The sequence below is a fragment of the Rana temporaria genome, chromosome 4 (assembly GCF_905171775.1).
Source record: "Rana temporaria chromosome 4, aRanTem1.1, whole genome shotgun sequence".
Classification (NCBI taxonomy): Eukaryota; Metazoa; Chordata; class Amphibia; order Anura; family Ranidae; genus Rana; species Rana temporaria.
In genome coordinates, this window is record NC_053492.1 from 341,778,813 (window position 1) to 341,792,737 (window position 13,925).

Consider the following 13,925-nt stretch of genomic DNA (forward strand, 5'->3'; position numbering starts at 1 on the left):
ATGGTAATACAATTATACCAACAACAAAGCGATACAGAGCGTGCTGAGAGACGGATAAGGACCAAAGGCGCGCATGCGCCTCAGACACACGCTACACTGCAGTGACTTCACTCTGCTATTTAGGAAAAAAAAAACGGAGAAACGAAACCGAAACCAAACCTCCGGTTCTGCTGTACTGGATTTTGAGAAGCGGGCGTGGTTACTATTAAGTGCCGCCCACAAGCTGAGGATCGGGCCTCCCATTTAACTGTCTGAGTATCGCACCGTGACAGCTCAAGCGTTATGGGGATCTTCTTTCTAGAGGAAAATCAGAAACGAAAGAGTGCCGAGGACCGGCGAGGAGGTGTGTGCAGTGTAATGTCATGTGGATTCCCTGAGTCATTGAGAGCTTTTCAGTCAGTTACAGAGAAGTCAAGGAAAAGAGGTGAGTGTGTTATTAGGAGTCATTATGGTATTTTTTTCCTGCCTAAACTAAATGAAATGATGTCATATATAGACTGCGCTACCGGAATAGAGTTTTATATAAAATAACATCTAGCAGTGCTGTTCCTTTTGTTGCTGTATGGTATGTACAATGATGCTGTGTTTTTCTCCTATGATTGTATACTGTACCCCCCTTCCCCGACAGAACTGGCCTCCATTGATGTATCATTGTTAGATGTAGAGGTATGGTCAAATCCCTCATATAGAATTCAACAAATATTGTAATGCATAAGATTACCTGATGTGTAAGTTCACCTTCTACAGAAAAATGAAAAGATGAATGAACGCACAAAACCATAACTACATTGCATTTACCCAGTGGCGGCTGGTGTGTTTTTTTTGGGGGGGTGGGGGGGGCCCCGGCCCCGTCCGCCTGCTGTCTTACCCTATCTAGGTGGCAGGCATCGGGCAGCGGCTCCTGTGTCCTTTCCTCCATAGCTGCGGCCATGCGACTCCTCCACTCCTCTTAAGCATCCAATGGGATCGCCTGTCCTTTCAGCGAATCGAGTGACAGGTCTCACAATTACAAGTTAACAAAAAGTTGGGTAGTATTTTGTGTTTTGGTGCCCTAATATTAAAGCGGATGTCCGCTGAAAAAAGAAATAAAAGTCAGCAGCTACAAATACTGCAGCTGCTGACTTTTAATATCGGCACACTTACCTGTCCTGGAGTCCAGCGCCGTCCGCAGCAGAGGACGAGCGATCGCTCGTCACTCTGCTGCCCTCCCCGCCATCCTCAGTGAGGGAACCAGGTTCCCTACGGTGCATGCGTGAGTTGCGCTGCGCCTGCTGGTTGGCTCCCGCTGTGCTCTGGGAGCTGAGTGTTCCCAGAGCACAATGGGGGGAGGATGGGAGGTGACGTCCTGCCCGCAGTTTTCCCGCAGACTGTGGCCGGAAATGGGTGCAAATACCTGTCTTTAGACAGGTATCTGCACCCCCCTCCCCCCTGAAAGGTGTCTAATGTGACACCGGAGGGGGGGAGGGTTCCGATCAGCAGGAGTTCCACTTTAGGGTGGAGCTCCGTTTCAACTTTACATAGTTTCCAACTGTCCTGAATTGGCAAGGACAGTAACAGATTTTAAAAAGGTGTCCCGAGTCAGCCTTGTCCTGGAAATTAAGGCCGATCATGGATAGGCAGACAGTGCCACGGATGCCCGGCGCTGAATGTATCACTAACTTTCGGGGATTGAGGCCGGGTTCACACTGGTACGACACGATAGTCGTACTACTTTGGATCTGAGGCTCCATTCACATTGTAATGCCGCGTACGTGGCGTATTTTGCCGCGATTAGGTTACTTTTTTTAGGTCCGGGACTTGTTTTCAGGCAGCAGGCGTACGGCGTTTATGAGATGTGAACCATCTCATAGACATCAATGGAAATTCTCCCCTCCAGCGGCACGAGCGTCACGCTTCAGGCGTTTTGTCGCCTAGGTGTGAATGCAGCCTGACTTTGCCCTGCGACTTGAAGTCTGACATGCGTATGACTTCAATTAACAGGGATCCGACTTTGATCCCCGACAATACCAGGCACTGTGTCTGGTATGAATCTTTAGGGGGAACTCCATGCCAAATAAAAAAAACAAAAAACGGCATGGGTTCCCTCTACAAGAGCATATCGGGCCCTTCGGTCTGGTATGCATTTTAAGGGAAACCCCTACGCCAAAAAGACGGCGTGGGGGTTCCCCCAAAATCCATACCAGACACTTATCCGAGCACGCAGCCCGGCAGGTCAAGAAAGGGGGTGGGGACGAGCGAGAGCCTCCCCCCCTCCTGAACCGTACCAGGTCGCATGCCCCCACCCCAAAGCACCTTGTCCCCATTTCCGTTTTTTCGGCATAGGGGTTCCCCTTAAAATTCATACCAGACCGAATGGCCTGGTATGTTCTTGGAGGGGAAACCCATGCTGTTTTTTTTTTTTTGCCATGGAGTTCCCCTTCAAGATCATCAGAGCACAAGTCGCATGCCAAAGTCAGATCAGGTAAGACGGCGATCCGACTTCAGTGATAATCAATGGACTGAAATAGGTTCAAAGTCTGACCAGAGTAGTGCAGGGAGCATTTTCTTGTGTCGGACCAGTTAAAGCGTGTTCCGGCCCCAATTTTTTTTTTTTCAAAGCCAGCAGCTACACATATTGCAGCTGATGACTTTTAATAATAGGGCACTTGCCTGTCCTGGAGTCCAGAGATGTCGGCACCACAGCTGATGTTTCCATTAGCTGTCGGGTGCTAGCGCCGCCATTGCGGGTAAGGGAACCTGGCAGTGTAGTCTTTCGGCTTCACGCTGGGAATCCTACTGCTGATGTGCGAGGCCCCGCTCCTCTCTCCAATTGGCCCGGTGGCCAGGGGAGGAGGAGGGAGCCCCGTGGTGATGTCATGGGCCGCGGCCCGGACTCCCGTAAGTGGGAAAGGATACCTGTCAAAGGCAGGTATCCTGTCCCCCCTCCCCCTAAAAGGGGGCACTGGAGGGGGGAGAAATCAGATGGAGGGAAGTTCCACTTTAGGGTGGGACTCCACTTTAAGACGACTCCCATAGGGGAAACATTAATTTTCACACGTCATGCGACATGAGCACCCAATGTCAGAGCGTTTGTCGTACCAGTGTGAACCCTTCCTGAGAAACTCAGCTCTACTGCCAAGCAAGAGACAAGGAAAAACATTGCTTGCCAGGGACAGTGATCCCTCCCCCTATTTCCTCCCCCAGCAGCTGATGTTAAGGCCCTCTCATTGGGGGACTGAACATCTCCGAATTGGAATTTATTTTTCATGACTGCGACATTATGGCGGACACATCGGACACTTTTGACACTATTTTGGAATTTTTTGTCATTTTCACAGCGAAAAGTGCTATAAAATTGCACTGATTACTGTGAAAATGACACTGGCAGTGAAGAGGTTAACCGGGAGGGGGCGCTGTAGGGGTTAAGTGTGTTCTGAGGGAGTGTTCTTACTGTGGGGGGGGCGTGGCTGTGCGTGTGACGTCACTGATCGTCGTTTCCTAATATAGGGCACAGATGATCACTGACAGCCACACTAGGAAGAACGGGGAACCTCTCCTCGTTCTTCCTCTCTGTGACCCGATCGCGACCCACGGCTGGACACTTAAAGGCGACGTACAGGTACGTGCCTGTGCCCAGTCATGCCATTCTGCCGACGTATATCGACGTGAAGGGGTCCTTAAGTGGTTAAAAAAAATTATTGATTTATATCCAGCCTGGTGATCAATGGCAGCTTCACTCAATGCTGATCTTAGGAGTGATGGTGGTGGTTAACCACTTCCAGACCTGCGTACGACGATGTACGTCCATTTTTTAAAGATTGATATCTCGGTAACGGCAGCAGCTGCTGCCACAACCGAGGTATCAATCTTTAGTGTGCGCGGTCTGGTAAATGATAACGGCGGTCTCCGCGGCGGATTCGCCGCAAGATCGCCGTTATCGGTGGCGGGAGAGGGCCCGCCTCTTTCCCGCACCCTCCGCCGCTTACCGGAGCCGTCGGTAGCGGCGGAGGTGATCGGGACCGTTCGGCAGCTGAGCGGGGACGAGACTGAAGGAAAAATCTCCTTCGCCCGTCCCCATAGCTCTGCTGGGCGGAAGTGACGTCAAAACGTCAGTCCCGCCCAGCCTCTTAAAGAGACAATTTTTGTTTTTTTGTCATTTGAAAAATGACATTTCCAATTTTTTTTTTTTTTTTTGCATTTAAGCCCAAATATGAGATCTGAGGTCTTTTTGACCCCAGATCTCATATTTAAGAGGACCTGTCATGCTTTTTTCTATTAAAAGGGATGTTTACATTCCTTGTAATAGGAATAAAAGTGATATTTTTTTTTTTTCAGTGTAAAAAGTAATAAAATAAATAAGAAAACAAAAAAAATATGTTTTTAAAGCGCCCCGTCCCGACGAGCTCGCGTGCAGAAGCGAACGCATACGCGAGTAGCGCCCACATATGAAAACGGTATTCAAATCACACAAGTGAGGCATCGCCGCGATCGTTAGAGCGAGAGCAATAATTCTAGCCCTAGAGCTACTCTGTAGCTCAAAAAATGCAACCTCTAGAATTTTTTAAACATCGCATATCGAGATTTTTAAGGGTAAAAGTTTGACGCCATGCCACGAGCGGGCGCAATTTTTAAGCGTGACATGTTGGGCATCATTTTACTCGGCGTAACATTATCTTTCACAATATATAAAAAAATTGGGCCAAATTTATTGTTGTCTTATTTTTGAATTAAAAAAAGTGCCCTTGTAAGACCGCTGCGCAAATTCGGTGTGATAAAAAGTATTGTAATGACCACTATTTTATTCTCTAGGGTGTTAGAAAAAAATATATATAATGTTTGGGGGTTTTAAGTAATTTTCTAGCAGAAAAAACTGTTTTAGTCTTGCAAACACCAAATCTGAAAAACACCTAAGGTCTGGAAGTGGTTAAATAGGGCAGAAACTGGCCTGCTGGTACCTTTAGTCTACCCAGGCTGGGGGTGGAGGAGGGGAGGCAGCTCAGCTGGAGACAAAACATATGTCAGCAGAGCGCAGACCAACCAACACAGACTGGCACCAGATCTGGAGGGATGCACAGAGGGCAATAAGGGGGCACTGTGTGGCACACATCCCTCTTGTACTCCTACCCAGATAGCAAGCAATTGAGCTGCAAGTTTGACTTGCTAAGCTATTGCTAAACTTGCAAGGCTTCACAAGTTTGTTGCACAATTACATAAAGTCCGCATTGCATGACTCCAGATCAACTTTCTTTGCAAACATTCTGCAAGTCTGCTGCAAGTTCTGGTTCAGTTATGTTGTGCAATAGTCATCCCACCACAGGGGTCACTGTGGCTGAATTTTCATGCTGTAAACTTGCAGAGGTCTTGCTGTAGACTCACCCCTGCAAATTTTCTCTTGCTAGAGACTTGCCACACAAATTTGCTACAAATTGGAAAAGTTTCAACTAGAACTTGTGCTTCAAGTGCTCTGCAAGTGTACAACTTTCCAGTAAAAATGTTCAAGTTAACAAGACTTACAGGCGCTGTTGTGGCAAGTTATCCTTGTTGTTTGGGTGCCTAACAGAAGAAATGGACCCTCACCTTTTCAGTTACCACTTACAGAGTTTCAGACAAAAACACGCTTTGCATGGTAATAGGGCTCTTCAGGGTTTGCCGCGTGCGTTTCACTGTTGGCGGAAGGGACATCGATGGTTAGGGAACTGGAAATTGTGGAAATGTGTTTCGCTCCTCCCACAGCACGTCATTAAGGTCTGAAACTCTAAGTGTATTTTTATGTTGCGTTTTTATTAAATTCTAAAATACTACACTATGAGAACTATCTCTTTTTATTGTGCCTGGTAGAAATTTGAGGTTATATACAAGCAGCAAGTTGGGAATATAGAAAGAAAAGAGAAGATCTGTGGTACCCCCACCGCCAGATATAAGTGAGTTTGACCCCCAGACTGAAAAGCTCAGGGTCCATTTCTTCTGGTGAGTAGGGGTGTAAGTGGGGTGTGTGTGCCACACTGCACGTCATGTCTACCTGGAGCACTCCAGCACTTTTATCACAAGCCTTTGAGCACCAAGCACTTTATTGGAGGATGATGTTAACCAAGTAGATCACTGTTGAAATTAAGATATTTGTCACATTTTCAGTTGGACTACCGTATTTGCCGGCGTATAAGACAACCCCCTATTTTTCCAGGAAAAATTTGGTTTTGGGATATACTCGCCATATAAGACTACCCCCTTCCTAATAGTCTTTCTGGAAGCTGAGGGGTAGCCAGAACCGCTGACAGAAACAGGCTTTTTTCAAATCTCACTGTGCTATTACATTACTTGCCCCCCACTGTGCCATCACTTGCCCTCCACTGTGCCATCACTTGCCCCCCACTGTGCCATCACTTGCCCCCCACTTTGCCATCACTTGCCCCCCACTTTGCCATCACTTGCCCCCCACTGTGCCATCACTTGCCCCCCACTGTGCCATCACTCACTTTTTGCAGATTCTGGCTTCCAGGCCGATGACAGTCTCCGTCTGCTGCAAGCGTCCATGATTTAAAATCCGCGCCTTCTCCTCAGATTGTTCCGTGATAGGCGGAACACAAATTTTCCCAGCAGGGCCTCTGTTCAGTGTTCCGCCTATCACGGACGTCCTCTCGTCCGAGGATGAGAAGGCATCCGTGATAGGAGGAACACAGCACAGAGGCGCTGCTGGGAAAATTTGTGTTCCGCCTATCACGGAACAATCTGAGGAGGAGGCGCGGCTTTTAAATCATGGATGCTCGCAGCAGACAGAGACTGTCATTGGCGTATAAGACAACCCCTAACTTTGGATGCATTTTTTTGCATCCAAAAGGTCGTCTTATACGCCGTAAAATACGGTAATTTCTTTATTACTATATATCTTTGTTTTTTTGGTTACTAGAGAATGTGGCTTACACTGTATGCCTTGTGGTAAAATTTGAAATATAAAGGAATAGTAGCAGTAAAAAAGTATTTGTGGGTTTAACCAATCCCCCCCCCTTTTTTTTTTTTTACAATTCTCTAAGGGGGGCGTGGCAGAGGTGTCCTATACCGATATTTTTGCTAATAGGTGTCCCTTGTTCCCATCTCAGAAATTTGGGGGATATATATAAAGTTCAGGTTTTTATGTCATACTAGGGTCTAAAATGATTTTTAGCAATGTAGGCACAAAAGCATAAGAACAACTTTGTCAGCAAATTAGTTAAATCCAAAAGCATGTACAGTATGTAGCTTACCAATGGCTGTTTTTTAGACCTTTTTTTTCTTCACCTGTTGATCCATCAAGGATCAAGTTTGTTCTTTTTCAATTTCCTTTAACAGACCATTCTGTTTAGCAAAAGTGCCAGTTAGAGGGTTGAGACAAACCATTTAACACTAAGGCCGGGTACTCACGAGCAAACATGTACGGTGAAACCGGTCCGTCGGACCGTTTTCACCGTACATGCCTGCCAGAGGGCTTCTGTACGATGGTTGTACTAACCATCGTACAGAAGTCCGCGCGTAAACATTACGCGGGGCGTGTCCGCGTCGTCGCCGCGATGATGACGCGGCGATGACGCGGCGACGTGGGCGGGCCTGCCATTTAAAGGCTTCCACGCATGCGTCGAAGTCATTCGACGCATGCGAGGGACGGCGGGCGCTCGGACATGTACGGTAGGTCTGTACTGACGACCGTACATGTCCGAGCGGGCAGGATTCCAGCGGACGGTTTTAAAACACGTCCAGGAATATTTGTCTGCTGGGAAAAGGCCCGGCGGGCAAATGTTTGCTGGAATTCGGCCCGCTCGTGCCTACACACGACCGAACATGTATGCTGAAACTGGCCCATCATTTGCATTGGGTCATGCCTCATTTGCATGGCTCACGCCCACTTCCACCTACGCTGACTTACGCCTTTGAAACCCAGCGCAGTTTTGGGAGCAATGGCTTTGTGAATTCCATGCTTGCCTCTCTGCGCTGCGGCGGCGTAGCGTAAATTATTTGCGCTACGGCGGCGTAATGTGCGTCCGCTCTCTGTGAATCTGGGCCAAAATAGTTAACTGATTCCTTTTAAAGATGATTAAAAATAGATAAAAATCAATCATATAATGTACCTGTAGTTTCAGTTTTGTTTTTGCATGTTTCCTGCTTCTCTGCTGCACAGAGCCAATACAGGGCAGTGATGGTTTGGAAAATGAAACTGATTGGTGTTGAGGGGTTTTAGACACACAGTAATCACACCTCCTTGATTAGTGACCACAGAGAGAAAGCTCCCATGACTTTTTTCATCAGGAAACAGACAACCAGGTGTTCAGAACAGAGAAGGATTAGAGCAAAAACGAACAATGAGGACATGAAACCAAGACTGCAGTAAGGTAAAGGAAGCTATTTAGCTAAAAAAAAAATATTTTAGTGACCCTAAAAATTGCATATTTTATTTTTTTTATTATTAAGAACTTATAAAGCAGGTGTTTTCAGCATGTGCCTACTTGAAAATGTTGTTTTTTGGGGGGAAATTTGTTGTTAAAATGTGTTAACACTTGGCCAAAGAAAAAAAAAATGGACAGTATCTCTCATCTCATTTTGTTTTCTGGTTACAGATTCCTGTTTATTTTTTCAACAACAATGGCAAAGATTAACTACAAAGGACTGCTTTTAAACTTCTGTTTGACAAATAAATCAACACCCATGTTTCTTTGTGAACCCACTGGACCTTCTCATGACCGCAGGTACAGTTCCAGAGACTTTTGCATATGTTTCTTGCATGTATGTCTACGGTACACTATTGTAATTAGGGTTGTCCCGATACCGATACTAGTATCGGTATCGGGACCGATTCCGAGTATTTGCGGGAGTACTTGTACTCCCGCAAATGCCCCCGATGCCAGATCCGATACTCGCCGCCGCTACGCCGCATCCCCGCTTGGTTAATACGGGCGGGGAACATTACAGCTTTCATTTGAATAGCTGTAGTGTTTCCCGCCGCACCGCGTATAGACACTCCCCCTTGCTCGGGTGAACTGTCCAATCCTGAGCAAGGGGGAGTGTCTATACGCGGCGCGGCGCGAATCACTACAGCTATTCAAATGAAAGTTGTAATGTTCCCCGCCCGTATTAACCAAGAAGCGGCGCGGCGGCGCAGCAGCATGCAGGTAAGGGGGACATGGCTGCATATATGGGGGGGGACATGGCTGGATATGGGGGGGGACATGGATTGGCTGCATATGGGGGGACATGGCTGCATATGGGGGGGACATGGATTGGCTGCATATGGGGGGGGACATGGCTGCATATGGGGGGACATGGCTGCATATGGGGGGACATGGCTGCATATGGGGGGCACATGGCTGGATATGGGGGGGACATGGCTGGATATGGGGGGGACATGGCTGGATATGGGGGGGGACATGGCTGCATATGGGGGGGGACATGGCTGCATATGGTGGGGACATGGCTGGATATGGTGGGGACATGGCTGGATATGGGGGGGACATGGCTGGATATGGGGGGGGGGCATGGCTGGATATGGGGGAGGGGACATGGCTGGATATGGGGGGGGACATGGCTGGATATGGGGGGGGACATGGCTGGATATGGGGGGGACATGGCTGGATATGGGGAGACATGGCTGCATATGGGGGGGACATGGCTGGATATGGGGGGACATGGCTGCATTTGTGGGGGGACATGGCTGCATTTGGGGACACATTTAAAAAAAAGTATCGGTATTCGGTATCGGCGAGTACTTGAAAAAAAGTATCGGTACTTGTACTCAGTCCTAAAAAAGTGGTATCGGGACAACCCTAATTGTAATGTCAGTCTGGGTAGTGTAGAAGGACTGGAGATCTGGGAAAATGCTCACATGCTTCTCATTTATTGGAGTATGCACAGGGCCAGATTTAACGTTAGGCATAGTATGCATGTAGCTTTAGGCTCCAGGGGCAAAGAGGTGACTTTTCCCTGTATAAATATTGGCCATACAATTTTTTCCATCATTGGCAGGAATAACTATTTCATATAAGATTACTTGTACATTTTTCACAATATTTAATGCTATGATAAGACCAGGAAAACGAGGAAGTGTCCTGCGTAAAAGATGTGAACTAGCATAGGGCAGTTATTTAGGGCATCAAAACTGCCTACAAGTTTTTCTAGTGTAAAAGCATAAATAGGAAATCGGAGCCACACAAATTCAAAATGAACAACAGGTTGTGAAAGAAAGTAGGAAAACCCTCAAATTCTTTAAATATGTTAATGGTAAAAGTTCAGGTCTGAACATGCAGGCCCTTTGATATAGTTTACATCCATGTGTCCTCAGAGTTGAGCTCTTTTATGTCAAAGCCATGGTTTCACATTTTTTGAGACTCTTTAATGACTCAGATTGGAGCAAGGCCAACGTGATGCATATATTTAAAATGCGATCAAACTATTTACAGACTGGTTAGTTTCTTCTGTGGCCCGGAAGATATTTGATAGTTTTATAAAAGACCACATGGAAGAGTTTTTGCTAGAAAACAGTATTTTAGGCAATAGACAGTATGGATTCATGAAAGACCAAAGTTGTCAAACAAATACATTTTTTTTCATTAGGAAGGAAGCAAAAAACTTAGGCAGCATACACACGGTCGGTCCAAACCGACCGTGTGTACGGCCCATCGGTCTGTTGTCCTTCGGACAAAAATGAGAGAACTTGATTTAAAATTGAACCGATGGACAGCTGTTTGACCGATGGTTAGTACACAAAAGCATCGGTTCAAAACCTGCGCATGCTCAGAATCAAGTCGACGCATGCTTGGAAACATTGAACTTCGTTTTTTTCAGCACGTCGTGTGTTTTACGTCATCGCGTTCTGACCCGATCGGTTTTTGAACTGATGGTGTGTATGCACATCAGACCATCAGTCTGCTTCAGCGGTGAACCGATGAAAACGGTCCGTTGGACCATTCTCATCGGATGGACCGGTCGTGTGTACGCGGCCTTAGATAAACGAGTATAGTATACGTGGACTGTGCAAAAGCTCTATAAAAGATCTATAGGCTTAAAAAAATAAGTTTGTAAATGGATAGAAAACTGACTAAAGGTTAAAGAGTCATACTATGTGGTCCAAGGTTATTAGTAGAGGTCGACCGATATGGGTTTTTCTCTGGCCGATACTGATATTTAGAATTTGGGGCGGCCGATGGCCGATATATGATGCCGATTTTTGCGGCCAATATTATAGGCCGGTTTTTATTTTTTGGCAGGTTGCGCTAATTGGCACTGGCAGGTTGCACTGGATGGAACCAATTGGCAATAGCAGATGGCACTGATTGGCAGGTGGCACTGAATGGCACTGGCAGGTGGCACTGAATGGCACTGGCAGGTGGCACTGGTTGGCACGTGGCACTAAGGTGACACTGGCAGGTGGCATTAATTGGCACTGGCAGGTGGCACTAATTGGCATGTGGCACTGGATGGCATTGGCAGGTGAAACTGGTTGGTACTGGCAGGTGGCACTAATTGGCAATAGTTAGCACTGGCAGATGGCACTGGTAGGTGGCACTAATTAGCAGGTGGCACTGGATGGCAATAGTTAGCACTGGCAGGTGGCACTGGATGGCCTTGGCAGGTGGCACTGGATGGCACTAGTTGGCACTGGCAGGTGACACTGGATGGCACTAGTTGACACTGGCAGTGGATGGCATTGGCACTGCCAGGTGGCACTAGATGGCATTGGCAGGTGGCACTGGATGGTATTGGCAGGTGGCACTGGATGGCGTTGCCACTGGCAGGTGGCACTGGATGGCAATGACAGGTGGCACTGGATGGCATTAACAGATGGCACTAGTTGGCATTGGCAGGTGGCACTAGTTGGCATGGCATTGGCAGGTGGCACTGGATGGTATTGGCAGGTGGCACTGGATGGCATTGACAGGTGGTACTGGATGGCATTAACAGATGGCACTAGTTGGCATTGGCAGGTGGCACTAGTTGGCATGGCATTGGCAGGTGGCACTGGATGGCATTGGCAGGTGGCACTGGATGGCACTGGCTGGTTGGCATTAGCAGATGGCACTGGCAGGTTTCACAGCACATAATGTAGCTGATAATGTGTGAAACTCTCTCTATACAGTTTCACATGGTGCTGCAGAGAGCAGAGAGAGGAGCTCAGATTCATCGTGATGTTGGAGGTGGGCGGGACCCGGGTTGGGCGGGACTCAGCTGTCCAACACCAGCCAATGGGATGAGATCATTGGCTGGATAGCTGTCCCGCCCACCTTCAACATCACGATGAATCTGAGCTCCTCTCTCTCTCCATACAGTTTCACATGGTGCTGCAGAGAGAGAGGAGCTCAGATTCATCGTGATGTTGAAGGTGGGCGGGACAGCTATCCAGCCAATGATCTCATCCCATTGGCTGGTGTTGGACAGCTGAGTCCCGCCCAACCCGGGTCCCGCCCACCTCCAACATCACGATGAATCTGAGCTCCTCTCTCTCTCCATACAGTTTCACATGGTGCTGCAGAGAGAGTTTCACACATTATTCAGTTCGCATGCGCCGCGCTTTATACGTTTTTCATTCATTCATTCATTCATCAGCTACATTATGTGCTGTGAAACTGTGAGAGCAGAGAGAGAGAGGAGCTCAGATTCATTGTGATGTTGGAGGTGGGCGGGACCCGGGGTGGGAAGCTATCCAGCCAATGATCTCATCCCATTGGCTGGTGTTGGACAGCTGAGTCCCGCCCACCCCGACATCAGTCCGACAGCTCCATTCTCTATCTCCTTAGTGTTTCACACACACGGCACTGCTCTGCAGACAGTGTGGAGAAGGGAGGGGGAACCCCATGTTCCTCCTTCCTTCTCCACACTCTGCTGATGCAGATCTGCTAAATATCGGCCACATTTGGATAATAATCGAGCCGATGCCGATTTCTCCAAAATGACTGAATATCGGCCCGATATATCGGCCGGCCGATATATCGGTCGACCTCTAGTTATTAGTAGTGTACCCCAAGCTTCAGCGTTATGACCCTTACCTTTTAACCTATTTATAAAGGAAACCTGCAATAAATGCTTAGGGGCCCCCGCTCAGGCTGACAAGGTCCAATGAGTTGGATGCCGCTGACTAATGAGGGTGCAGGCTGGGGACAGTTTGTGGAGACCCAAAGCATTCTGTAGAAATAGGAAGAAATAGCCCCGCCACCGCACACTTCTTCTGGCCTGAGTGGTTATTTATTTATTTCTATTGGTTGAACTAAATGGACTTGTGCCCTTTTTCCACCTGAATAACTATGTGACCAACTATATAGCTATAATAAATCTATCTGTGAGTATACATGGATATCTTTAGAGCATCGGTTACAAAAAAATAAAAATCAGCACAAGGAAGATTACTTCTGACCAATGCCATTTTGGTTAATATGTTATTTTAAGAGCGCAGCTTTTATATATTTTTTGGTATATCCAATTCCTTGGAAATTGTTTTGTACCCTTATCCTGACTGATACCTTTAAACAATGAGATCCCTCTGATGCTTTAGAAGCTCTCTGTGAACCATGGCTTTTGCTATAGGATGCAACTAAGAAAATGTCAGGAAAGACCTACTAGAACAGCTGAACTTTTATTTGGGGTTAATCAGAGGCACTTGATGGCAGGTGACTCCTATTTAACATGAGTTTGAATGTGATTGCTTAATTCTGAACACAGCTACATCCCCAGTTATAAGAGGTTGTGCACACTTATGCAACCACATTATTTTTATTTTTACCCCCCTAAAAGATTTTAGTTTGTTTTTCAAATGAGTTGTACAGTTTTTTTAGGTCACATTAAAGGTGTAAAAAGTTCTGAAATGATTCATCTTTGTCTCATTTATTTTATATCACAGAAACTGGACATTTAAGTAGGGGTAGATTTTTTTTTACAGTCACTGTGTGTGTGTATGTGCTTTCCTACACTTGGCGATGCAGCGCATGAAGCAGCAG

The 13,925-nt window shown here is 47.1% G+C and overlaps 1 protein-coding gene across 2 annotated transcripts in view; it reads left to right on the forward strand.

Moving 5' to 3' along the window:
- Positions 1 to 268: 268 nt before the first annotated feature.
- The window catches only part of LOC120937509 (interferon-induced, double-stranded RNA-activated protein kinase-like), a 349,209-nt gene continuing 335,552 nt past the window's right edge, over positions 269 to 13,925 (forward strand). Inside the window, exons 1-2 of one of the 2 annotated variants that reach the window (XM_040350786.1) lie at positions 269 to 424; positions 8,562 to 8,690. In XM_040350786.1, coding sequence (XP_040206720.1) covers positions 8,587 to 8,690 — 104 coding nt within the window. In that variant the 5' untranslated portion in view covers positions 269 to 424; positions 8,562 to 8,586. Of the gene's footprint in view, positions 425 to 5,513; positions 5,947 to 8,561; positions 8,691 to 13,925 lie in introns of those variants that run through there. The other variant, XM_040350787.1, reaches the window with a different exon arrangement.